This window comes from Heterocephalus glaber, unplaced genomic scaffold (genome assembly GCF_053883595.1).
Source record: "Heterocephalus glaber isolate CG9 unplaced genomic scaffold, H.glaber_assembly_v1.0 deba00001481, whole genome shotgun sequence".
NCBI classification, from domain to species: Eukaryota; Metazoa; Chordata; class Mammalia; order Rodentia; family Bathyergidae; genus Heterocephalus; species Heterocephalus glaber.
In genome coordinates, this window is record NW_028258317.1 from 36,850,767 (window position 1) to 36,878,679 (window position 27,913).

The window sequence follows — 27,913 nt, forward strand, 5'->3', positions numbered from 1 at the left end:
AGCAGAGACAGGTCCCCTTTCCTGGAAGCTGGGGTGAGCTTTCCAGACTTCATTCTTTTCTTTGTGTTGTGTGCTCCATTTCTCCAGCTTCTGTGTAGTTTTAGTTTTCTTATCAGCTTCCTACCAATTCTCGGAAATATACTTCTTTATTTTTTCCCTCTTTATTAAATTGGTATTTTCCAGATATCTTGATTCCAGAATAGTTCTGGAAGTTGAAGGGCATTGCACTGGTCTTGGCTAAGCTCTGGTGAAGGTTCCATAGGAGATGACACCATGGTGATAACACATGTGAGAAGAAGTGGTCATCACTAGGTCCAATCTTTAAAAAGTCCCGCCTTCTCCCAACAGTGCCATCCTAAGAACCAATCCTTTAATACATACATGGCTCTTTATGGGAAACACGACATCCAAATTATAGTATTCAGCCTCTCACTTCCAAAAGATCATGTTGTTATGGTCAGAGGCTGACGGGTTCCAAGCTGGCAGTCTGTATGCTGGGGAACCAGAAACAGGTAGCTGCTCAAAGATGCTGAAAGCCTCAAAACAAGAGGCACCAGTGATGCATGCCCAGATTTCCTTTGCAAGTCATCAGATAGCTCCCTCCTTACTCAGGGGAGGAACATAGAGTAGAGAAGAGGAGAGAAGAGGAGAGAAGAGGAGAGAAGAGGAGAGAAGAGGAGGGAAGGGGAGGGGAGGGGAGGGGATCCAGTACTGTCAATCCAGCGCAGCCCCTAGTGAGGAAAGCTGGGCATAGAGGAAGTGCTTCTCTCTCATGGCTGTGAAGGTAGGACAGGAAAAATTCCTTTCTCACCCATAGCTAGGGTCATGACTGAAGCACCTGTAATAAAAGACAGATTAACAAGAGAAATATATACAAGTTCATTTAACATGTGTTATATGACATGGAGCCTTTATAAGGAAATGAAGTTCCAAAGAAACTGGGAAGCCTAAGTTGCTAAGTTCCCCCTTGTTACCATTAGCGCAGGCCCCCTTCATATGCTCACGCTTACTCTGACTGTCCACTGTCTATCCAGCTTCTCCTACCCAGCATAGGTCCCTACAAATTGTGGTTCTCAGAGGGTGGAGACAAAATACCCAGAAAGTAATTGAAAGTAGCACTGGGAGTCTCTGATTTGGATATGGAGGACCACAATTTCAGTGGACTCCAGTACATTAATGGAAATCTCTGATTGCAGCTCTTGAGGCAAAGGGGCTCTTGGAGTCCTGTGGAATGTGGAAAGTGTCTCTGGATGTGCTGAGCCTAGCATCCTTGTCTGCTTTCTGCTTTCCTGGTCCATAATTATTCCCCACCCACATTTGCATTTTCAAATTTTCGTAAACAAAATTCTGACATGTTGATTCTTTGATAGGGAACATAACTTAATATGTGCCGGATGACTAGGTTTTCTACTTCTGTTGGAGGTTTTCATAAGAACAACTCTTTAGAAAATACTGGTTCAGGGCCGGGGATTTAGCTCAGTGGTTCGGCCACCTCCCCCCGCAAGCACAAGGATCCGAGTTCGATCCCCGTTATCAAAAAAAAACAAGAAAATACTGCTTCAGATTTTCTGTGCTTATTTTTATTCATTCTCTCTTCCATCTTGACATTTATTCTGTCCCCACAGTGAACATTGCCAACTTGTCTGGTAGTATACTAATTGATTAGATAAATGAACAGTTTACTAAATTCCTTTAATTGTTATATACCTGACACCACTGAATCATGGAAAGCTATTTAGAACATTTGCAAGATGGTGGCAATAAATAGTCAGCATTACTGGAAACTTTGTATCTCAGACACTAAGTACATTTGTGTATTGATAGTACAGCCTGTGATGTGGACCCTTTTACTAGATCCATTTACAGATAAGGAAGCAGTACTAGGAAAGAAAAATGGCTTGCTATGGCCACTTTTGCTTAGGAGTGAAGTCAGGAAGTGGATAGAATGATCTGGTGGCCAGAGCCCACATCCTTATTATCTACTCAGTAATTGTATTTTTTTTTTCAACCAAGCTTATTAAGTTATTAATAAGAGAAGAAGTGGAATTGGAATGTAAGAGTAGCATTGTCCCATAGTGCCAAATTTTTATGTTATGGATAGTTTTTTGTACAGGGTTTTGGTACAGGGTATTGTACCCAAGGCTTTCCTGCTGAGCTATAGCCCAACCCCTTAAAATTTTTTTAAAAATTTGAGACAGGGTCTCACTAAGTGACTAAGTTGCTCAGGTTGGGTTCAAACTTCAATTCTTCTCAGCCTCCCAGAGTGCTAGGGTTATAGCCGTGCACCATCATGCCCAGCTAGTTTTGTGTCTTTTTAAAAATAAGACTAAAATCTGCCTTACATTATTGTGTCTTCTAAATTAGAAATGGAGAGTCTCACTTCACTGAGCATGGATATTAAGAAAGGCACTTGGGGGCCGGGGATTTAGCTCAGTGGCACTGCACCTGTCTCACAAGTGCAAGGTCCTGACTTCGATCCCCGGTACCAAAAAAAAAAAAAAAAGAAAGAAAGGCACTTGAGCAGGCTCCAGTAGGCCTGGAATGTGTGTGGCCTGTGTCCATGGCTTTTGGAAAATTGGCATGGTTGTTACTTTGCGTAGAAGAATGGTCACACAACATGCTCATAGCAACCATTGCCTTTGTTTCTCTTATACAAGTTGTCAAGTGGGAGAGCATTGGAGCTTTTCAGAGACAGGGCAAGGGACCCAGGAGATTGAGGACTCTGGAGAAAGGCAGCGTTGACTTCAGATTTCTAATCCAGGATCTTTTCACTGCATCACTTGAGTCTCGAGGGGGATGCCACATTAGTGAGTCTCTTGCAGTTTTAAATAGCTTTCTTCATCACTCCAGGACAGGCTGGTTGGACAGGTGTGGTGTGACCAGATTTCCAGGCCTGGAAGCCGGGCAGAGCAGTTTGTACTTATGTGGCAGGTGTTCACAAAAGGAAGCAGTATCACAAACATCTGTTTCCTTGTTTAATCCGTCCCAGTCTCCAGGATGAATGAAAGCAGAATCAGTATCATCTGGTGACCTGGGCCCATATCAGGCCTGAGTCAGACACTTTGAGGGTGTGGCCTAGCAGTTTGTTTTAGCCCTGCAGGTGAGTCTGCTGTACCTGAATTTGAGGACCATGGACGCCAAGCAGTAGGAGTGAGGAAAACCTTCTTGGGGAGTATTCAGAATTCAGACCTGGCATGAATCACATTAATTCATGTGACGACTGTGGAAATGGAGAGGAACAGATGTCTCTGAGAGGTGTCTGAGAGAAGTCCTGTACAAGATTAAGGGTGCAAAACACTGGTGGTGGAGGTGGCTGTTTCTTAGTGAAGCACTTAGAAGGACTGAGGTTGACATGTTTGGAGTTAGGCCCTCTGAGCTGGGACAGGTGTGATGTGTCCCCCAATGACAGTGCGGCCAGCTGAGGTGCAGGGGTGGTGGTGTGGCTGGCAAGGGCGCCAGCATCTGCTCACAGCCTATTTCCTGGTGACAGGATATGGTGTAACCTTAGGGAGAGATGGTGGGAATGAAGATAGAGATCAGGTGAGAGGTAAGACTGGAAAAACCCTGAGAGTCAGAGAGGAGTGGTTAGAAAGGGAGTGGAGACTTCTGCAGCAACGTGTAGTACTTCCTCCTATCCTTAGAACAAACCCATCCTCTCTACTGTCATGGCTTTTGCCTGTTTTCAGCCCTCATTTTCCCCACTCTGCCTCGCCTGCCATTTTGTAATTGGAACCCCTCTGCTCCTAACCTAGAAATTCCCACAGCTGACTCCATGCACAGCACTCATATGTCACCTTCTGAGAAAGCTTTCTGTGATTGTCCTTGGTCATGTTGGTCTTCTCTTCAGATCCCTGCCGCTGCTCCCCACCTCAGACTCTATCTCAGAGTTCTCACCCCAGTCTGAGAGTCTTAGTCACTGGCCTATTGTGTATGTCTGCTCTCCTTTCTTCATGAGCCTGGGATTCAGTGCAGCTTGTTTGTTGCTGTGTGGCCAGCACCCGGACAGGTGCCTGGCATGTGGTCCATAAGAATTAGTTGAATGAATTCTAGTGACAGATTTGCGGGGCAGCAGGAGAAGCTGGTCTGCAGACGCTAGGCCACACATGAGAGGTGGGAATGAAACAGGATGAATGAATCAAGTGACAGCGTACTTTTTTTTTTTAAGGTACTGGGGATTGAACCCAGGGGGACTCAACCACTGAGGTACATATCCTTAGCCCTTTTTACATTTTATTTTGAGATAGAGTCTCACTAAATTACCCTTGCTGGCCTTGAACTATAGTCCTACTGCCTCAGCCTCCAGAGTAGCTGGAATTACAGGCGTGTGCCTCTGCACCTGGCTTTCATAGCTGACTTTTATAGACAGATGATCAGACCTTCACAGGGTGGGTGCAGGAAACTTACCTTAGCCCCTCCTTTAGAGAGTGGCAAATTTAGAATTACAGCTTCTTTCTCCAGAGTCCACATACATGCTCCCTTGGACAGTGTGCTAATAGTGAAAGTTATAACAATTCTTTGTATTTTTTTTCTTGATCTTTAGTTCATCATCAACCAAGGTGGATCTCAAGAGTGGTCTAGAAGAATGCGCAGTGGCATTGAACTTATTTCTAAGTAACAAATTTACAGATGCTTTAGAATTGCTTCGTCCATGGTAATTATTTCTTTTAGATAATTTTTTTTCCAGATAGTTCTTTGATGTCATGCTTGTAAGTTAACTTACCTGTTTCTTCTTGAATATTTATAAGCTAACATGGTTGAGTCTCCTTACTGTTGGTCAGCTTTAAAATCAGTGAAGGAATGCCATTTCAAGATCCATCCATTTTCCTACAAATGATTCAAATTTATTCTTTATGACTGAGTGGTACTCCACTGTGTATATACCACATTTTCTTTATCCATTCGTCTGTTGATGGACTTATAGGCTGCTTCCATAATTTAGCTAACATAACTTGTACTAGTACGTATATACACGGGTATGCATGTATCACTGTGAAAAGATGTCTTTGATTCTTTGGAGAAAATACCTAGAAAAGGTATAGCTGGTTCAATGGAATTTCTATTTATAGTTTTTTGTGGAATCTCTATACTGATTTCCATAGGAAAATGCATGAATCTTGAGACCATGATACTAAGTAAAATAAATTAGATACAGAAAGCTAAATATTACATGATTTCTCTTATTTGAGAAACTCCCAATATATATAAAGAAAATAAAAGAGATGAAATGATAGAACCAGAGAGATGGACTTCATGGTGATGAGAAGGGACTCTGAGGAAGGGGAAGGTGAGGAGGGAAAGGGAAAGTAGATGATGAGGATGCAGTACCTGCATGTATCACTTCCCCACATGAATGTAATTGTTTTATTTTTTAAGACACTTTTGCAGTATAGAATAATCACGTTTACTGTGGGGAGTTGGTACATGGACATCACACATCTTAGTTCTTTTTTTGTTCCCTATCACACCCTTCCCTCCCTGTTCCTTCCCGTTTGCAAAAGCTCTGTCTCCACTTTTTCCAGTTCTTTTTAAAATCCCCTTCCCCTCCTCCATCTCTTGTTCCACTTTGTGTTTGAAAAGGATCTCCCTACTTCCTATTATCTTTCTTTTATTTTGCTCTTTATTTATAATTTGGATTTCTCATGTAAGAGAAACCATGTGATATTTAAGTTTGTGTATCTGATTTATTTCACTTAAATTATGTAATTATATCACAAACGTATATCAATAGAAAAAGAACATGAACTAGAAAAAAAGGAAATCTGTTATTTCAAATTTAACAAGTAGAAACTTGTTCAGTTATTGTAATGTGTTGTCTTGTAGGTCAGTTTTATTTTCTTCAGTGAAATGTTTTTATGGGTATTTCTCTTAAATGCCACTTTAAAAAGTTTCCTTTGAACTGAGGGGAAGAACTAGAACATGCTAACCTCAATACTAAAAAGAATTAAGATAATCAGAATTTTATTGAGATCCCCTATTTATGTGATAAATAAGCTAAGCAATTTAATTTCAATCAATAGCAGTTTAATTTCAATTGATAGTAACTGTTAATTTTTCAAATTGGTCAACAGAACTTTGGCTCAGATAGCTGGGCATGGTGGTGCATGTCTGTAATCCCAGCACTCGGGAGGCTGAGGCAGGAGGATCACAGTGAGTTCAAGGCCAGCCTGAACTACATAGTGAAACCCTGTCTCAAAAAACAAACAAAAACCAAAACACACACACACCAAACAAACTCAACCTGTTTAGTATCCTCACTTTGACCACAGTCACCAACTCGGCAATGTGTGATTATAGCTTGACAGAAATAATCTTATTTTGTACCTTCAAACACGGTGACTTTCTTAGGTGAAGCTTAGGACTCCTATCATGAGTTTCTAGACAATTACTTGGGCACATTAATCCTCTACTTTGAGTGTGCAGTAGGGCAACCTGATCAGAATTAATTTACCAGCTGAGGAGCTTGTAAGATTCAGAGTAGCTGTGAGCATGATGGGTCTGTCAGTTAATATTTCAGAAGTTGAGAAATGGTAAAATAGATGGTAAAGCCGTGGTGTAAGGGAAATCACCCAGTGTTGTCTCTGACCCTTGTCTCATAGCCTCTGCGTTCCTGTTCTGTCTGGTTTCCTTTTCCCCTCTCTATGTTCCTCAGACATGTCTCTTCCTTTGGCCTGTGCCTCCCTTTGTTGTCGTCTCCATTTGCTTGTCTTTTCTTTTCTTCTGCTGTCCTCTTTCTAATTTTACCTTTCAATTTTCTTTATTTGTTTTTACTCAAGAAAGTCTCCTTTTCTCTTCCACTGATAGCCACTTAGTGATAATATAGAATGAAAAACATTTAGTTCTGTGTTCAGTCAAGTTTTATATTCTCTTCATATTTATGCTTGAGGCACTATTAAAAATACTTTTGTTCCAATTGAATTCCTTTTTTCCTCTTGCAAGAATTTTCAGTTAAGTATATGAAGTTGGGAACCACAATTAATGATTAACTTCGGGTAGCTTTTTTTCCTTGTGGTTCTTTTGAATAGGCAGTGCCCTGACTTACGTGACACTGCCTGTTACCCAGTGATACTTGGACTATTCTATGAGGAAGAGAACAGTGTGGCCTGTGGCTTATGTTTGTGTTACACTGCTGAAGGCTGTTATGCATTAATAAAGTTAAAATCCAAAACCATGCAGTAATTTTTTGGCAGTACTAGGGATTGCAGCCCTGTGTCTCTTGAGCACTGAGCAAGCACTCTACCACTGAGCCACACTCCCAGGCCTGTGCATTGATATTTTAAACATAAACAACATAAAAAGTCTGGAGATGAGATGTTTGTGCTTTCACAGCCTGGGAATCTGCCATATATTAGAATGAATATCCTTAGATTCCTGAAGCTGTTCTCACTGATAACTTGATAATTTGAATTATCAAGAACTTTCATCAGGAATCTCTGATAATTCAATTAGATCAAATGGAAGTTTCAAGCATCTGCTTTGTCCTTTGTGGCTAATCTGATTGCAAAAATCTTGCTTCCTCTTGGCCTTTGGCTGGAGAGGAGAGGGCATGCCTTTAAAAGATCCTTTTTACTTCAAAAACATATCAGAATCTGTCACAAAATACATTTCCACTAGCCTTAATTTTATTTTACTTCAGATCTTAATACATTGCCTCTTGCTCAACTGGGAAAAATTGGTTGCTTTGAAACTTTTCTTAGGAAATGAGTCCGGAGGCTGCCCCCTTGTGCTGAAGCAGGGAAAAGCATGCTTTCTACTTCGTGCTTCAGCCTGAGCCTTTTGTTCAGCCCGTAGTGGGTTTGAATCGGAAAGCCCTTGCTTCCTGAGTGCTTAAGAGCGTACCTTTCTCAGTCCATGTCATTGCAGTGATTGTGGTAAAGGAGTAAAGGCTGCTTCTGTGAAAGTCAGGGTATGTATTTACTAGGATTTCCTAGGATTAGCATCTGACAAAACCTGGAATGTTTCTTTTTTCCTGTTGAGTTGAGATGAACTGATTTCCTGTGTTCTCCCCAGGGCCAAGGAGAGTATGTACCACGCTTTGGGCTACAGTACCATTGTGGTGCTGCAGGCTGTCATGACTTTTGAGCAGCAGGACATTCAAAATGGCATTTCTGCCATGAAGGACGCCTTGCAAACCTGCCAGAAGTAAGACCCAGGGATTCAGTGTTTGAGATAAGAGTCCAAACCCTTACGCCTGTGTAACAAAATGGGTGCTGTCTGCCTGACTGAGAGCTCTGTGGTGGAGGTTGGACAGAGCTGCAGAAAAGGATTTTATTCGATCCCTGGTACTGAAAAAAAAAAAAAAAGGAAAAGCAAAAAGAAAAGGACTTTAGCTTCAAAGCTTCTTGGGCTCATGCAGTTTCATATAATATAGTTAAAGAAATTCTTAATGGGAATTGTTTTATGGTTCCTGTTTGCCATCTGTATTTCCTTTGTTTTGGTACTGAGGATTGAGTCCAGGACCTTTACGCTGAGCTGCATCTCCAGTCCTTTTAAAATTTTTGAGCTGGATCTTGCTAAATTGCCCAGATGGGATTTGAATTTGCAGTCCTCCTGCCTCAGCCTCCTGGAGTGCTGGGATTACAGGCGTGTACCACCACCCTTGACCTTTCTACTTTGTTTTTGATAGCTTGGGACCTGAGCCATGGAGAAAGTCTGAGGAGGGCTCAGGGGGGTTAGCTGTAGGCATCTCTTGAGGACTTCCCAGGTTGATGAGAGTAGCAGTGCTTCGTGCCATGCCAAGTCGAGCAAGGGCATAGCTAGCTGTTTATGTGGGGGATGCGCAGGTTCAGGAGAGAATGTTCATTCACCCAAGATGGTCAGTCATATTTGGCCAATTTTGATGAGTGAAATGAGGTAGATTTCTTTAGTTTTATTTTAAGCTTTACTGTGTGCCTAGGAAAGCCCTAGTAGAAGATATTACTGGTATTGGTGAATATTAACATGGGTAAAATTAATCCTTAGGCAATTATATTGTGAGTCATTCAAATGAGAGCATTTCCAAATAGTGTACTTTAGGTCTAAATTTTAACTGGTGGATACTCTCACCAGAGAAATACTGGTTTTAGCCATGGAGGTAAGGGAAGGTACCTTATAGGGTTAGTGCTGACTGGTGCGTGTGTGTGTGTCCACATGTGTGTGTAATGACATGGATTGAGTGTCCGCAGTTGCCAGCGCTGTGCCAAGAGCCGGTTGTGCACTGTTGGAAGAAGGTGGCTTCTGCCCTGAATACTCAGGGTTTAGGGTTCTAGCTAGTGACTCTTTGGTGCGATCGTGACTGAATAAATGTCACGTGCAAATGGGCTCAGTCTGATTTGTTGATATTTTCTTTCGGTTCCCATCTTCCCTTCTGTCCAATGCAGATACAGGAAAAAATGCACAGTTGTAGAATCTTTCTCGAGTCTCCTTTCTCGAGGATCACTAGAACAGCTGAGTGAAGGTAAGAATCATTCTCATGATTAATGCTTCCTTTTTTTAAACAAATGAAAGAGTGCATTTGTTCATAAAGTTCAGTACTGAAATATAGAAAGAAAATGGAATGTGCTTTTCTCTTCCCCATCACACTCACCCCCAGGAGTAACCATCATTAATGGTTGATTTTGAAGCTGTGCAGGCTTTACAGTGAGCACATGCAAAAGTACATCTAGGGAACACACAGAGTTTGTGTTACTGTTCTTGTGTTCTTCACTTTATGCAAGCATAGAGTCATATCATGCATGTTCCACAATATGATGTTCTCCCAGGTCAGTACATACAAATATACTTTGTAGTGTTTTCACAGCTATGTAGTAGGTATTATTACATAGGATGGCTATATCCTAATTTACTTGCTTTTTCTCTGTCAGAGGACTGTTACATAGTTTTTATTTTTTCACTGTTAACAAGTAGTGCTGTTCTAAAATTCTTGTACCTGTGTTTTCATGCATTTTTCAAATATTCCATAGGGTAGAGTTCTAAAAGTAGAATTACTAGGTTAGATGATTTGAAAATTTAAAATATTTACAAGTATTGCCTTTTTTCTTCTTTTTTTTTGGTACCAGGGTTCAAACTTGGGACCTTACACTTGCGAGGCAGGCGGCGGAACCATTGAGCTAAATCCCTGGCCTGGCTTTTTTCTATAAAACTTAAAAACTATCTTATATTTTAATCATCCTTCTATTAGAGTTTCAGTTTTCCTACAGTCTGTTCAAATTTTTTCCCAAGACAAAGTGACTTTGATACCTTTTAAAAAGTGAAAATGCTTCACAGAATGGAAGGTGTTTAATTTATGGACATTTAAGAAAATCAGACACTGAAGAATGCCTATAGAGATTACAGTAAAAATTTCAAGATCAGCCCTATTTTATTAATGTTGTACTCCAGTAAGAAAGGCTTACCAGAAGGAGCATGCAGGTTATCCTATAGAAGACAGTATGTCCTTCAAAAGTCTCTACCATACTAGGAGAATTTGTGCTTATGTTTTCATCATCCAGCTTGTTCTCTGGAAGAAACAAAACACTAGCATTAGGTCTGGTTAATTAAAGCAAGAACAGTTCCGGAAATTGCTGTCAGAGGTATTCTTAATGGTCAAGGAAAAATGGGACACACATTTTTATGTTTTATTACAAAGTTTTGTTTATTTTGTTAGGCAAATGCTATCAGCTTGTTATGGAAACTAGAGAACTTGGGACCATTTGCATGGTGTGAGTTTAGAGTATTGATTGTGAAGAGGATTATGACAAATTTCACATCTTCAGGGCTTGTTCTAGGAGAATATAATGTTGACTTCCAAACCACGATAGAACTAAATGATATTTCATTGGTCACTCCAGGCAGCTGAAACCCATCTTCTTTGTCTCCAGAAACTGACCGCCAAGTACTATAGGACTAAAAATGAGTGTGTGTTTATGCCATATGCATTAGATGTGCCTCTCTCAGATATTGTTACAGTGTCAGTACATTAGCTGTCAGATGTGAGGGAAAACAAATGAAAATTGGCACTAGTAGGATTGAAGTCCTCCAGGGAGGGTCAGTGGGAGGTTAAATAGGCGCCCAAGAAATCTGACTCTTTAACACTTGTAGTCCCCTTTGTTACTTTTTATATGGCTTCTCTCTGGGCCCAGTGATCCTGCCTCCCTTTTTCTTTGTAGTATGAAAGTGACATTGGTGATTTTTTTTTTTTACCTTAGTTTTAGGAAGAATGACATGGTATTTTTGGTGTGAATGTAAATAATAATTTAAAAACAATAACAATAATGCCTCATTTAAAAAAAGATATGATTTAAAAAATGATCAGGGCCAGGGATTTAGCTCAGTGGTTTTGCCATCTGCTGCTCAAGCGCAAGGACCCGAGTTCAATCCCTGGTACCAAAAAAAAAAAAAAATGATGAAAATGCATATGTGTTGAAACCTCCCTGCAAAAATGTGAAACTAAGGAGGAGGTTAGGGCAAGGGGGATTACTTGGAGGGGATGATTAAGGTATGTTATATGCATGCACAAATCTGCCAGAATGAAACTTGTTAATTTGTATAAGCAGTATGCACTTAATAAAGTGGGAAAAAATTAAACAGGAACCACCATCTCATAACACACAATTTATAAGATATAATACAAAATTACTTAGAAAAGCCACAAGGAAAATCTGAATTTGAATGAGAAAATAAATCAATAGATACTAACACCCAGGTGACATAAATGTTGAGATTATCTGACAGAGATTTTAAAGCAACTATTCCACAAGGAGTTATGAGCACACTCTTGGAACAAATGGAAAACTAGAAAATTTAGACAATAGAAGATACAAAAACAATCAAAAGGAAATTTTAGAACTGAAAAGTACAGTATCCAAGATTTAAAAAAAAGCTCAGTGAATGTGTTCAATAACAGAATGTAGATCAGAGGAAGATCAATGCAGATTACCCAATTTTGACATCAGAGAGAAAATGGGTTGCAAAAATGAGCACAGCCTCAGGGACTTATGGCACAAAAGCTCTCACATTCTCCTCACGGGAGTCCCAATAGCTGAAAAATATTTGGGGAGATAATATCTGAAAATCCCCAAATTTGCTGAAAGACCAGACCACACAGATTCAAGAAACTCAGCGAAACCTGAAAAGGATAAATACAAAGAAATTCCCACTTAGACACATCATAATCAAAATGCTAAAGACTAGACAAGATCAAAAAATATTGTGTCAAACATACATGAAATATGGTACTGAATTTTCATGTTAGCAGCTAGATCTTAAACACTAGAATTGTAAATGGTTTTATTTTTATGAGACCTTTAATAGTATTTAATCTTTGGGCCGGGAATTTAGCTCAGCGGTGCCGCTGCCTGCCTCACAACTTCAGGGTCCCTAGTTTGATCCCCAGTAGCCCCTCCAAAAAAGATATATCCAATAATATTTAATCTTTGCCAAAAATTAAACAAAATTTCTCAGCTCTTTCTCTGCCCAGTCCTGCTTTCCCTACTCTCATACAAGATTCCTTTATTACAGGTTTTGTTCCGTTAAACCACCTGCGTGCAAAACAAAAACAAAACAAAAACAAAACAACAACAACAAGAACCACAAACTTTTCTTGGTGTTTTCTTTAGCATTAACCAATCTAATCTGTGTAACCTGCTCTTTGTAGATCATGGTCTGGTGTTGAGAGAGAATACATAAGTGGCCAGGGTCACCTGTATATCAGAGCAGGGTTAAACTTGATCTGCCTTTTCCTAAACCACAAGTCTTTCCACTGAACCCACACTTTCTCCTACAGGTGGGTACAAAATATCTTGCCTATATATGACGGAAATGTTGAATTATTCCTGTGTTAAAAATCTTGAAAATAAGTGATACTATGTTATCTGTTACTATGTTAATGTGTTTCGACAGCACATTTTAGGAAATCTGGAATAAAGTAAAAAATTGCTTTTTACTAATTAAACATAAATATGTTTATTTAGACTTTATACCTAAAAGCTATGCTTAGTTAACATTTCAGTGCCTCATGAATTTATTTCCTTCAGAGCACTATTATGTACAACTCCCACGATAAATGTAATAACTATGTACTTCAAACATGTATTTAAAAAAAGACACATTCTGGCACATGTCTACTCATAAATGCCCAATGACTGATATTGAGAGCTAAGAAACTGCCCAATATAAATCAATCACAAAGAAATGTAAGACTTTTATAAAATAAGTTACATTTATTCCCAGTAAGTTTGGCTGTTACTATAACCCAAACAGACTTTGTGTTCACGGGAGCATGTCAAAACATTGTAGCTTTAGTATGTGATTTGTTTTACTCTTGGTAATTTTCATTTACATCCTCCACCATTAGGTTGTCTGCAGGAGTTGAGTATATTTCATTAAGCTGTTCATGAGCTTAATGTGGAACACACCTGCTCTTCTCTCAAGGCCGTGGATTGCAGAGACTGGGTTTGAAATTGAGTTTAAAAAGAAGTATTTAAGGGCCGGGGATTTAGCTCAGTGGTTCCGCCGCTTGCCTCACAAGCGCAAGGACCCAAGTTTGATCCCCAGTACCAAAAAAAGGAAAGAAGTATTTAAATGCAGTGGCTAGAATGTGAGAGGGATTGAACATGAAGAATACATACACTCAGAGTACAGAGTTCCCACTTGTGTGCCTGTTATCTCTGCTTTCCTGTCATGTCCTCTGTGTTGCCTTCTTTTGTTACTTGCTTACCCTGATTTCTTCACCCTCTGCTCAGATCTCAGCAAAGTCTACTGAATCAAGCCCAGACTGATATTTAGAGACAGTCATAATTCAGCCTCAGCTGACCTTTCAAGCCTCATAGCCCTCTCCCAGCCAGGGCCACCCGCTGCCCTTACCCCAAAGGAGCCTGGGTTTTCCTTGCTCCACGCTTTGGTTCCTGCTGCCCTTGACTGGCCCTGACGTCCTCTCCTCTGTATGTGTCCCCTTTCAGCAGTCTGTTCCCAGGCTGATTTTCAGAGTTCTCACTTTGTTACAGAGTTACCTAGGTGACTCAGTAAGACTAAAGCCCTGGTTTGTACCCCACTGAAGGCAATGAGAAAAATAAAAGACACACTTTGAGGTTCGGTTCGGAGAACTGTGACCGTGACTTCATGCTGCCGGGCAGCCTGTGTGCAGGTGGCTGTATGTCCTCAGGTTCTGCCTGGCAGGGGTGCAGCCCTGGCTGTCAGCAAGCTGTTGGGGATCTTAGGTGCATAATTGCTTCTTTGTAAATTGAATATTTGGAATATGAGCAAGGCAAGAAGTTGAACCCATATATGAGAGCCAGTGGGTTGTGTGTGTGTAAATGAAAGAAAAAACATGTTCTTACCTAGTTTGATTAACAGCATTTCCAGTGACACAGAAATACACTTTTTCCATCAATTACTTGCTATAAAAATGTTTTCTGGGCCAGGGATTTAGCTCAGTGGTTTCGCTGCCTCCTGTGCAAGCACAAGGATCCAAGTTCGATCCCCGGTACCAAAAAAAAAAATGTTTTCTACTGTCAGCTTTTATTAGAAAGCACTGACATGATGGGGGCAGTGATCCTTGTAGTTAACATTTTTTTTTCTGTGCCAGGAATTGAACTCTAAGGACCTTGCGCTTGCCAGGCAGGCACGGCACCATTGAGTTACATCCCCAGCCCCTTTGTAGCCAACATTTATCAAGTGCTTACTGTGTTTTATGTTGTTGTTGTTTTTGTTTGGTACTGGGGATCGAACTCTGGACCTTGCACTTTCGAGGCAGGTGATGGAACCACTGAGCTAAATCCTCGGCCCTCAAGTGCTTACTGTGTATGGTAAATTGTACTACAGTGCCTCATTTAATTCTTCAGCTGCAAAGTAATGACATTATTAGTGAACTTTATAAATGAAGAAACCAGCAGAGTGAGGAAGGGTAGCTTATACAAGGTCCTATAGCTAGTACGTGGTAGAGCCTTTCCTCCAAGCTCATTTTCTTAACTGGCGTGCCAATTTGTGTCCCATGGAGAAAGTGGGAATCTACTGATTTTGTTTATGCAAAAATGCAAAGGTTTATGTCCTTGCTTTCTTCACATACAGTGAATTGTTTAGGAAGACAGGGCCTGTCTTTTGGGCCAGTTTACATATTCTTGGGCTGTGCATAGCTCTCATGCCCCCCCCCCCCATTTTGTACTGGGGATAGAACTCCTGACCTTGTGCTTGCAAGGCAGGCGGTGGAACCACTGAGCTAAATTCCCGGCCCTCAGGTCCCCTTTTTGAGTATCCTTACTTGTGCTAGACATCTGAATGATCAGATAACTGTGAAGTGGGATAATCTGACTTGGTGTCAAGTCTTCTTTTGCTTGTGGAGTCCTGGCTTGGGTGTGCAGGGTGGTGCCTTTTCAGAGAACCCTAGAGAGTTGCTGCTTTCCTTTCAGATGAATAAAAGTGTAGTCATTGTCATGATTCCCTTTCCTTCATAGTTTAGAAGCTAGAATTCATAAATTTAATTTTTTTTCAGTCTTCATAACTCTTAAATTTTTCACATCACTGTTAAAAAGTGGATCTCTTTTCCTTTGGGTCTTTTTTGTTTGTTGGTTGGTTTTTTTGTTGGTTTTGTTTTTTTTGAGACAGGATCTTGCTGTGTAGTTCAGGCTGGACTTGAACTCACTGTGTAATCCATGCTGATCTTGAACTCATGGCAGTTTTCCTGACTCAGCCTCCCGAGTGCTGGGATTATAGGCATGAACCACAACACCCAGCTTGGTTTTCTTTCTTTTTTTTTTTTTAAAGACTTTTAAATTTTGGTTTCCCCTTACAAGTTGAATTTGGGTCTCTTGACACCAAGTATCTGACTCTGCGTTTATATTTGAGTGGGACCAGTGAGGACTTCCCCGAACGTTTCACACTTTGTCGAGAAATTCTGTGGTAGGACCAAGAACATGTTATCGTTCTCCTTTTTATGGAAGCACCAAAGCAACCTAGGTTTTTGTGTCTCTCTCAGGTTCATTTATCTACCAGTCTTCTGGACATTTCAGAGCAATTACTGTGGATGTCAGATTTTCCTTAATATAATTTTATTTGCTTTTAATAGAGGAAATGCATGCTGAAATCTGTTACGCCGAGTGTCTCCTACAGAAAGCAGCGCTCACATTTGTGCAGGTAATGAACATTTGGCTTAGAATTGGTATTACCTGAAATACTCCATGGAACCATATGGTCCCTTCTGTGTTGGTGCTCTAGTTCATTAGACTTAAGAGTGGTAATGAAATCTACTTGTTACTTTGATAAGCTTTCTCTGATAAAAGAGTCAAGAGAGCTTTGTTCCTATTCAAATGCATAATCTATTTCAAGTTTTTCAGTCTACTGGGAATCACTTACTTCTAAAGAAATTACCTTGCAAATGCTATCTTACTTCTCTGTGTAGACACCACTGTGAGGTTGTTCCAGTCTGCATTTGAAGGGGTGGAGGACCTTCACAAGAGAGGCCAGCGGAGGAGGCTCCTCACCCACAGCGTCCCTTTTTTTGGACCACAGGCTGCAGCAAAGCTCATCATGTGTGCATAGATAGGCACACTTTCATGCATCCTTCGGGTTTATTTTTCTCCCACTTTCTGTTCTCATTCTTCTTTTGAGTTTTTATTTTTTCCTTTGGAAGAAGAGTTTTAAAGTCACTGAACAAAACAGTGGATTATTTTTATGAGACTCTTTAATTTCACCTCTAAGAACGGTTACACTCATATCTTTCCTATGTCTGCATCCTCCAGTACTGAGGAAGCATAGATGTTCACGTGGTGGCCTCGTGTGGCAGTGGTGACTGTAGGGGTGGGGTCGAGATTATAAGGAAGCAGAAGAAAATGCAACTGTAAGATGGGAAGTATTTTAAGTTCAATCTTCTTCATTGTTTTGAGAGTGGCTTCTATTCTTTTCTGGAAATTGATGTCTTAGGTTGTACTCTGGTTTAGTAAAATTGAATCCCCGTGGTGTTCCCTAAGGCTTTGTATTTTACAAAGGCTGGTTGATAACAACAGTCACAGTATAGGCTAGGACATTATTCTGCTGGTGACAGAGGCCCCAAGTTTTTTTTTTTCTATTGTATTTTCCAAATAGGGATTTGACAGTCAGACATTAGATTTTAAAGCTTATTTTAAATTTTTTTTTTTTTTTGGTACCGGGGATCGAACTCGGTTCCTTTCGCTTGCGAGGCAGGTGGCGGAACCACTGAGCTAAATCCCCGGCCCCTATTTTAAATCTTTTGACTTGAAATGAGACATTAGAGATATCTGTGGTTTTTCTCACTTCATCATGACCCCACATCCAGTCATTTTCATATTCATGCTGCTTTAATCTTTAACAGTTTTGAAGCACTGTCTCTTCCTGTCTGTTCTGACCATTGTTCTAGTAGAAATGCTTAGCAGCTTTTGCCGGGCCTGGACTGTAAGCAGTCTCTCAACTCTGTCCTTAATTTATTTTTACCTTCAACTCATTCCTTATTCTGAAATTGCGAACCCTTTCAGAAGTAGGACTCTGACCTTGTCCTTTGGTGCTTCAGTAGTTAGTAGCTTGCATCAACAGTGGCAGTGTCTGTGTCAGAGTATCACAGGTGGGGAAGATGTTTTGAACTGAACTGGTGCCTCCTACCAAATCCCTCACTTACAAATGTGCTCAGGTGCTGCTGACTGGGGTCTGTGTGGCACAGGTAGAGGTGGCTTTCCTCTCTGTTGGCCACTCCCTTCTTCGCAGTAGATTCTTCAGCAGGGTTGATGTATATACACACAGGTGGCCAGGCACACCATGACTTTCCGGCCTTTCCACCTGAGTTTTTCTTGTTTGCAGTGTTTGCCTCTGTTTTGCCCCCTTTCTCTAGCTCCTTCCAGTCATTTTTTGGTGCTTTAAGCTTGGGTGCTTCCAGGAGACTTTTCTGGCTCTCTTCTTGCTCTCATTCTGTGCGTGCCTCCACCCCTATGCGTGCTTCCATCCCATAGCACTGCATTGCTTTTGTTTGTTCTTACATTAAGGTGCATGGTATAGAATAGGCATTCAGTAAATGTCTGGTGAATTATGAAATGAAATACTCTAGAGTCAGATTTTAGTCTAACTGAAAAAATTCCACTTTTGTTGTTTTTTGAGACAGGGTCTCACTGTGTAGTTCAGGCTGGCCTTGAAACTCACTGTAGAGCCCAGGCTGGCCTTGAACTTGTGGAGATCCTCTTAGCCTCTCAAGTGCTGGGATTACAGGCGTGTGCCTGGAAGTGTGGAGCACTGGTCTGTGTCCATTAGCACTATCAGGGTGACCTTCTTTAGGTAGTTACTTAATGTAATCATTAAGAGACTCTCTTAGAATGCTGATTATGAAAATGGCATTCATCTAGACCAGCTTCTTCAATTTTATAGTTAAGTCATGATCTTTAGACAAAGAGAAGAAGTGATTTCCACCCTGAACCCCACTAAAACAGAATTGCTTATTAGTGACAAGCATTTTAATATTCAGACCAGGTATTTTTGATCTGGAAATGTGTATGAATGAAATTCACAATATTAAATAGACCACCTGCTCAAGTACCCTGTGAAATAGACCCTTTTACTTGGTATGGTGAACTAGAAAGTTTGGCCTTGGATCCTTAAAGTCAGTTGTTTTAGATTCTATTGAAACCAGAAGAAAATTGATCAGTTAAGTGATGAGGTGTAGGTTTGAACTTCATTGGGCCCCTGATTAGTAAGGCTTACTTCCTCAGAAATAAAAAGTAATGCAATGATTTAAAAATTTTTTTCTTTTTGTCTTCTAACGTTTAAGAAAAATAACAAAAAGGCATTTCAAATATAAAGCAAGACGAATGTGTTAATTTTATTTGTTTATTTTTGAAGCAAAACATTTATTGGTACATTTGATTTTATTTTATTGTTTGGTACTGGGGATTGAACTCTGGTCCTTGAGCTTGCGAGGCAGGTGGCGGAACCACTGAGCTAAATCTCCGGCCCTATTGGTACATTTTAGATATACGTAATGATAGCATTCATCATAGGGAATTTGTACCTGTACATGCTATATCTTGCATAATTGAAAAATTATGTCCTCAAAATATTTTTTTTCTAATTACACAAATATGCAACTGTCAGGATAGTTTAAAATTTTTTACTAAGTGCTCTAATTATTGAATTATTTTCAGGATGAAAATATGATCAACTTCATCAAAGGTGGATTGAAAATTAGAACAAGTTACCAAATATATAAGTAAGTTAAAAAGTAAAATGTGGTTTTACATGATTCTTGTGCTTATACTGCTTTGTTTTTTGAAAGTTTTAAGTTTACTCTGACTAGTTTTATTTTTTCATTTTGGTGTTAGTAAAAATGTACTTGATTTTTGATTTATGTATTCTGTGCTGCAGAATAACAATTTACAGTTTAAGAGCAAAATAGTGGAAGAGAAAATGGCTTGACATAATTTCTGATCATATAATCTTAATTTTTATCTCCTAAGAACAATTTATACATTTCAAATGACAGGTGTATTTTGGTACAGATTTTTAGAGTAGCTCTACCCAACAAAACTTTCAGCAGAGGATGGACATGTTCACTGAGGTTGGCTCATAATGTTTTTCTTATCTTATTTTCTCTATAGTTACTGATTTTTATCCAGTTTTTCTGTCATTTACTGAGAATGTTAAAATCTCCAATTTTCAAAGTGGAATCATGCGTTTCTTGCTTTAGTTCTGTCCGTGTTTGCCTTATATGTTTAGGTCCGTTGTTGTTAGGCTCATATATGTTAATAGTTGTTTTGTTTCCCTAATCAGTTTAACATTCATATTATGAAACGTCCCCATTTAACTCTGGTAATAGTCTTTGTCTTGAAATCTATTTTTTTCTGATATTGATCTAGCTACTCATGGCTTTTTTTCCCTCTAGTACTAGAGATCAAACTGAGGGTTGCTTTACCACTGTACTACATCCCTTTCCCTTTTATTAAAGTTTTATTTTGAGACAAGGTCTTGCTAAGTTGCCCAGGCTGGCCTTGCACTTGCAGTCCTTCTATCTTATCCTCCTGAGGAGCTAGAATTACAGTCATGTATCACTGTGCTGGCTCATATTTTTTGAGCAATTTTCTTTGCATAGTATATATTCTTTTAAGTCTCTTTTAAATATTTAAATTGCATATCTTATAGATGCACAGAGTTGAATAACTGGTATGTTTATACTTGTAACTACCACTATTTCTGTTTGTCTCACCTGTCCCTCTCCATTTTTCCTGTTTTTTTTTTTTTTGGTACTGGGGATTGAACTTGGGACTTTGTGCTTGCGAGGCAGGCGGCAGAATCACTGAGCTAAATCCCGGCCCCTTTCCAGTTTTCTTTTGCTTTAATAAAAAATTTAAAATTCTAGTATAATCCTTTATTGTCTTCTTAATTATATCTCATTTTTTTGGCAGTTGTGGTAGTGATTATATGTGATTTTAAACTTATCTTAGAGTTAATATTGTTCCATTGCACATAAAATACATGAACTTGGCGCAAGTATGGTTTCATTTTCTACCTGTTGTCTTTTATACTATTCTTATGATACATGGTGTACTCATATATATTAAAAATCTCTAATACTGTGTCAAACTTTTGCTTTAAATAATCATGTGTTATAGTCTTCTATTTTCCTAAATGTTCATCATTTTTATATTTTTCATTTATACTTGATTACTTTCAGAGTTTAGCATCTTATCATATATGTCTGCTTCAACAAATTCTATTTTCATTTATTTGAAATTGCCTTTACTTTTTCCCTTCATTTTTAAGGATATTTTTTTTCTTCTTCCAACCCTTTAAAATTGCCATTTCATTGTATTAAGGCCTCCGTTGTTTGTAATCAGAAATCAGTTGTCATTTGTATTGTTTTCCTTACCTGATATTAGTAACATTTCTTCTGGCCTCTTTTTGAAGACTTTTGTATCTTTGAATCTCTGCAGTTTAACTGTGATAAATCTAAGTGTGGTTTTGAGAAATTTGTTGTCGTTATTTTTTCAAATATTTGCAGTAGGACCTTGGTTCACAGATAATTTTGTTTTTGAACAGATGGGTTCACAAACAGACATGTCTGGAAAATTTTTGTTCTGGTTTGTGAACTCTGCATTGAGTGACAAACATGACCATGGCCATCTTTCCCACATGAACACGAATGTGGCCATTTCTTCTAGAATTGTGGAATGAATTAAGTTCATGAACCAAACCACTACTATGTTTTCTGCCCCATTTTCACTGTTTCCTCTCTGAGACTCCAGTTATATATTAGCCTGCCTAATCTGTTTAATGTGTTGCTGATTTGCTCTTTGTTAAAAACAATTTTTTGATTTTCAATTTGGAGAGTACCTAATATCTGGGTCACTTAGAGTCAGCTTCTATTGACCACTTTTTCTCTTGTGTGTATCAAAATGTGTTTTTTTTGTTTCTTCTTGTGTCCAATAATTTTTTAAATTGTACTTTAGATATTGAGCTATAACAGAGCCTCTGAATTCTGTTATCCTTCCTCTCTGAACAGTGTAGATTTTTGTCCTAAGAAGCATTTAATTTGCCCAGATATGGACTGCAACCTCTTGTTCTTGGGGTGAGCAGCACCTGAAATCTCTGCTTCATTATTTTTCCTGTCTTGTTTCTGCTTTTCCTTGCAATTTCCCTAGTCTTCACATAGTATATGGGTCAGCCAAGAATTTGAGTGTTTCAACACAGATTTGAGTTTCCAATCTATGTGGGTCCTCCAGATATGGAAATTTCTCTGTTACTGAACACCACTCTGGCAGTCTTGAGTTCTGTACTCTGATTTTTAAGCCAGTAAAACTGTGGCTTTCTGTTTGAACTCGTGTAACCCACTCTGAATAGAATAGGCATGCTTTCAGGTGCATAGCCATACAAATGTAATGTTCATTCAAGAGTTAACCCTGCTTTGAAATTTGGCTCTTCTCTAGCTTCTGCCTATTTGTTTTTTCCTTCATTTATAAAACTGTAGAAGATACTTCAAATATATAGATTGCATGTGTTTGAGAATTTATAATTATTAATCTGTGGAAGAGTTAATGTAACATAAGCTGACCTGCCATGGAGGCAGAGTTAACAGTTAGTATAAGAGCTACTTTTACCTAAAATCGTTTTATAAATTTGTGTCCCACTCAAGTCCTGCAGAGGTGGTGGGGAGGGCTTGTAGAGTTTGGGAACCTGATGTACTGTTTTTAGATTTCTTCTTCATGTATTATTTTTTTTTATTTATTTTTATTCTCACCATGTAGTCTAGGCTGGCCTCAAACTCACTGTGTAGCCCAGCCTGGCCTCTAACTCATGATGATCTTCAGCCTCTTGAGCCAGATCCAGCCTCACCCTCCCTTGTGCTGGGATTTCCAGTATGTGCCACCACATCCAGCTTTCAAGTATTGTTTTAGAAGACAAGAAGGCTAAAAGATTACTTTTTCAGTCAGCAGAACTTAATGAATTAAAATAATAACCAAAATAATTAAAATAATGCTATTATGTCAAAGGCATATCACTGGATTGGATCACAGGGTTTTGAAACAGACTACATGGATATGTGTGCAGACATGTGGTTATGTACATATAAACACAGACATTTACTTGAGAATTCAAAAATACATCCCTATATATGTGTGGATGTCTTTCAAAATAGTGAAAAGAGACAAATTGTTTTTTGGAACCAGGGATTGAACTCGGGTCTTTGCGCTTGCACAGCAGGTGGTGAAACCACTGAGCTAAATCCCTGGCCCAAGAGACAAATATCTTAAATAAATATTTTTGATAAAGTTGACTTTGTTTTAAGGAAAAAAAAGGCCATATAGATTTAATATTAAAATATTTTAAAAGATCATTAGAGAACAAAATATTTTTTATAGTCCTAAAATAAAGCTCTTGAACTTTTATTTTAAATTTTCTACTTTGAAATAATTTCAGAGTTATTACAAAGAATTTTCATATGGGCCAGGGATTTAGCTCAGTGGCGCCTTGCCTGCCTTGCAAGTACAAGGTCTTGAGTTCCATCCCCGGAACCAGGGGGGAAAAATTCATATTGCTAACACCCTACAGAACCGCAGTACAATTACTCAGGTAAGGAAACCAGCATTGACACAATATGTCATCTATTGCCCTTGCTCACAAATCTCCAGTCGTCCACCAATGCTCCTTTTCTGGTCTAGGATCTACCCTAGGATGTTGGGTGTTGCATTTAGCTGTAAGGTCTCCTTACTCTTTTAATCTGGGAACGTTCCTCTGTTTTTCTTTGTCTTCCATGACCCTGGCATTTTAAATGAATGTTGGGCAGTTATTTCATAGGACATCTTTCAATGTGAACTTAACCTGATGTTGCTTAGTGATAGAATTTAGGGTATGAATTTACAGCAGAAATATCATAGAAGTGATATTAGTGGGCAAATGATGTCAATTTTAAAGGCCATTTTTAGGTATGACAAAATCAGAAACCATAAGAGATTAACCTGGCCACATAAACATTCATAATTTAATTATGGTGACAGTGCACCATATAAACAACGAAGTGGAAATATGATGTGAATAGCCCAGTGACTGGATGGCAAGCTCATGGGTTGGTGGGAGTCTAAATGGAATCCTGTGGCCGTTGTGGTTCTTATTAACTGAGGTCTCTAAACTGGCTAGATTCAGGTTAAATGTATTTGGCCAGAAAACCATTGTAAGTGAAGTTTCGTGTTTTATATAGTTGCATCATATTAGGTGATACATGTCTCATTATTCCTTATTACTTTTAAAAAATGTATTTGTCCACTCGATAAGCAATTCTCAATACCAATTTTTATATCTTGGTCATTGTTTTAATTTGTATTCCTGTGATTAAATATTTGCTTTTAGAAGATGATGTGAATGGAAAAGAGAGAAATACAGTAAATCCCCAACTTATGAACGAATTCCATTCCGGAAGAACGTTTTTAGGTCGGATTCATTTTTAACCTACAAAGTATGTCTTAATACAGTACACCTGTGAAAATTTGCAACTCAAATGTTTGTAAATTGAAGACTTAACTGTATATAGAAGAGAAATTAAAGAGAGAAATTAGAAAGATGTGCATAGCTAGAGCAGGAAAAAATAAAAAGATGATGTAGTTGTGATGGAATTTGGTTTCTTCTTTCAGTCTTTCCCACTTACAAGTTCTAATTTACCTGGTCTACCTGAGACCCTGGAAGTTGCACTGAAATTCAGTTCTCTGCTAGCAGCAGCTCAGTTCTCAGTGGAGGGTGGGGTTTGCAGTGAGCATAGCTGAGAGGAACTGAGCACCCGGGGAACTCCTGTGAATGGCCGCTGGGAAGCTGTTCGGGTGAGGAGCTCTGGCCCTGTGGTGCCTGGCTTATGCTTGCTGATGTTCGAGCCCTCTGTTTCCTTAAGCTCAGAAAGAGTGGTCCTGCTAAACACTGTAAAAATGGGTTTCCCTTTTTTCCTGAATGATTACTGCTCTGTAGCTTTCAATGTAAAGACAGCATAAGGTGATCCATTTAAAAATTCTGTAGTATTATGTGTGATGACATTTATAGTGTGTAAGCATGAAATTTGATTTAACATTTATTTTCAGAGTCATAGGAAACTTACACTATACCTTTTTTTTCAATCCAGAGAATGTCTTTCTATTCTGCATGTAATTCAGAAGAACAAACATGAACAAGAGTTCTTCTATGAGTTTGAAGGGGGCGTCAAGCTTGGAACAGGGGCCTTTAATTTGGTAAGGAAATAATTATATAGAACCCAGAACCTTTTTGTAGAAGAACCCAAGGTTCTCTGTTGCATTCGAACCTCATCCTACACCTCCACCTGGTTTGTTACATGGCAGAAGTGGGTGAGTTTTCCTGTGGTATTGCAGAGTTCTGCGTGTGCTCAGAATAGCTTTGGGTTGTACAAGGAAGGGAAGGGAGAGCATTCTGCATGTATGGGTGAGGTTTTAAGTAACAAGGAACTTGGAATCTAGTTCCAGTTCCTTACCAGAAATAGTGTTGCTATGACAGTGGAGGCTCTGGAATTGAAAATAAGCAAGAGTCTGTATAACTTGAGGAATGATTTTTTGATGATCTTTGGGAAGCTATAAAGTCTGAATAGAAATCTGTTAAGGTCTAAGCCAGGCATGGTGGCAGAGGCTGGAGGCAGGAGAATTGCAAGTTAGGGTCCTATCTGGGCCACTTAGCAAGACTCTGTCTTAAAAGTAAAAAAAAGGCTTGGGGATATAGCTCAGTCTGAAGGTCTTAGGGAAAAAATTCTTACATACTTAGAGATTTAGAAATTTCATTAAGGTTTGACTGGAATTGGTGAGAAAATAAAGTAGTAGAGAATCATGCACACAGGTACATGGGCTGCTGTGGCTGCTTTACTGTGAGGCTGTTGTGTGATGACTGGCGGCTTGAGAAGGAGGGTGACCGGTACCCATAGAATGGGTCACCCTGCACACTTGGCCATTGAAATCCTCAGCGCCCACGTGGAACACAAATATCTTCATATTTTTTGTCTGTTCAGAGTTCTGTCCACAAACCTCTTCCCCAGGCTTCCTTTTCACCAAATTTTCAGTCAAATCCTTGATCATGTGGCAAAACAAATGTCCACTCCACATGAATCTGCACATTTGCACATCCGGCCACTTGTGCTTCAGAGCACAGTGTCTAAGCAGGTGCAATGCTGCAGATTCTGCCTACTTGGAGGCTTTGGGGATGCCCCAGAAAGAAGCAGCAGAGCTAGAGCCGTCTGCTTCCAGGTGGGTCCCGCATTGGTGTCCAGAATACAGCCACTTTTACTTTCCAGGAAAGGGATCTAAATGGAACCTTGTCTGGTAATGGGTGCTGAGGAATTGCTTTCTTGTCACTTAGTCATTACACATAAAAGTTCCTTACAGAATTATGGAAAAAACAGGCACTTTTTTTTTCCTTTTTAGAAGAAAGGTGGTTTTTTTAGGTTCATTGTCACGACATTAATTCATAAATAATAATTACAGTATTACTAATTAGTGTGATGATTGAGACCTATCTAGTGGTTTAATAAACTCATTTCTAATTTTTCTTATTACTAAAGCATAAAAACTTGTAAATAATTTGCAGCTTGCTATTTGTCTACAATTAAATACACTAACACATAAATACACTTGTATTTCTTTTCTTACAGATGCTGTCCCTTTTACCAGCAAGGATTATCAGATTGCTAGAATTTATTGGATTTTCTGGAAACAGGGTATAAATTTAATTTTATCTTACTTTCACAGGGAAGATAAGACATTATTTACCAAACATGAGGACAGTGTTAACATGTCCTCACAGCTGACATGATAATTGTAGGCAGTTTGTTTCCAGGCCAATAAAGAACTATTGGTTTTTGGTCATTTCAGGAGTTAGGCATGGCTTTTTTGTTGAAAATTAAAAATCTCACCTGTCTTACCTGAATTCTAGAGTTAAAAATTACGCTGCTTGCTGGATCTTTATTACTCTTTAGTGGTGAAAATATCCTTCCTTAATATTTCATTAATGCCACAGTTATCTTCTTTAGAGTGAAGAAATTAGGCTAGATTTCTTTAATAGTTTATAATTCTAACAGATGAAATAGCACGGATCAAACACAGTTGCAATATTTTGGATTTCCTTTTGTTCTTTTTTTTTTGTACTAGGAATTGAACTTGGGTCCTTGTGCTTGCGAGGCAGGCGGTGGAACCACTGAGCTAAATCCCCAGCCCCATTTGTTCTTTTTTACAAGTTTCACTATACAACAAAGTGAGGAAATTTGTTTCCCATGAATTTTTTTAGTGCATATGTAACATTGATCACAACATTCAAAATGCTTTTACAAGAGTTGCTGTATCCCAAGAGCTTTCTCTGTTAGTCAAAAAGCAGATTTTAAGACATGTAATAAGAACAAGTACTAGAAGCTACGAAATTTTTCCATTTCATAGGCTATTATGTATGTATGGTGCTCTTTTTATGAAATGTTCTGGTTTTTTTTTTTTTTTTTTTGGTACCGGGGATTGAACTTGGGTCCTTGTTGCTTGCACAGCAGGCGGTGAAACCACTGAGCTAAGTACCCAGATGAAATGTTCTATTTTGACTTTTTTTGTTTTTATATTACTGTCACCATTTAAAAAATTTTATTGGTACATTTTCAGTATACAATATAATGACATTCATCATTGGAGATTTGTACCTTTATATATCTTGATTCTTATTTTTTCCCCATTCCCCAGTCCTGCTGTTCACTCTTCTCTTTAACCATTCATCTTTCACTGTATTCCTTGTGATTCTAGTTTGCCTCTTGAATAAAGTCCAGACTATCACATGGCTTCAGGGGCCCCATGGTCTGATTGTAGCTAGTGTTCTCAGCCTTACTACTTGAACTTTTTACTTTCCTAGTACCTCCTCTAAAGTGGCCCGTTGGGGTTACTTGAACATGTCCTGTTTCTGTGCTTCTGCTATGCTTTGACTTGGACATCTTCCCTAATCAGCTTCCCTGGAAGTTATGTTCTCTCAAGAGCTGCTCTATTAGGTTTGAGATAAATGCCATCTATTCCATAAAGCTTTCTTAAAAAAATAAACCCACCTTTGGGGAGAATGGGGATACTATGGATTAGCATGTGAATGTTTTTGAATCTAATTTTCTAGTCATAATTTTGTCTTTCTAAAATGCATTTGATTCCTACAGGAGCTGGGCCTCCTGCAGCTTCGGGAAGGTGCGTCAGGGAGAAGCATGCGGTCTCCGCTGTGTTGCCTCACCATCCTGGCGTTCCATACCTACATCTCTCTGATACTTGGTACGGTCTGCGGTCTACCTTACTTCGTGCCTTATCATTGAAAGTTGTTTATCTTTACTCTGAATAAGTACAAATTTAGAAAAATCAGTAAGAACTGGTATTCTTAAAAAAAAAAAGAGCTGGTAGTCTTTGTTTACTTCTTTTGGAGTAAGCATGAAAAACAGTGACATTTATCATAGTGACATTTGGCAGAGGGAGTGCTTGTTTCTTTCATT

At 39.1% G+C, this 27,913-nt stretch overlaps 1 protein-coding gene across 23 annotated transcripts in view; it reads left to right on the forward strand.

Annotated features, from left to right (window-relative positions):
• The window catches only part of Ttc39b (tetratricopeptide repeat domain 39B), a 176,156-nt gene that overhangs the window by 84,571 nt on the left and 63,672 nt on the right, over window positions 1-27,913 (forward strand). For all 23 annotated transcript variants that reach the window (XM_087183917.1, XM_087183907.1, XM_087183924.1 and 20 more), the window contains 8 exons: window positions 4,541-4,651; window positions 8,008-8,139; window positions 9,357-9,433; window positions 16,016-16,083; window positions 19,089-19,153; window positions 24,542-24,647; window positions 26,069-26,134; window positions 27,590-27,698. In XM_087183917.1, coding sequence (XP_087040043.1) covers window positions 4,541-4,651; window positions 8,008-8,139; window positions 9,357-9,433; window positions 16,016-16,083; window positions 19,089-19,153; window positions 24,542-24,647; window positions 26,069-26,134; window positions 27,590-27,698 — 734 coding nt within the window. The remainder of the gene's footprint in view (window positions 1-4,540; window positions 4,652-8,007; window positions 8,140-9,356; window positions 9,434-16,015; window positions 16,084-19,088; window positions 19,154-24,541; window positions 24,648-26,068; window positions 26,135-27,589; window positions 27,699-27,913) is intronic.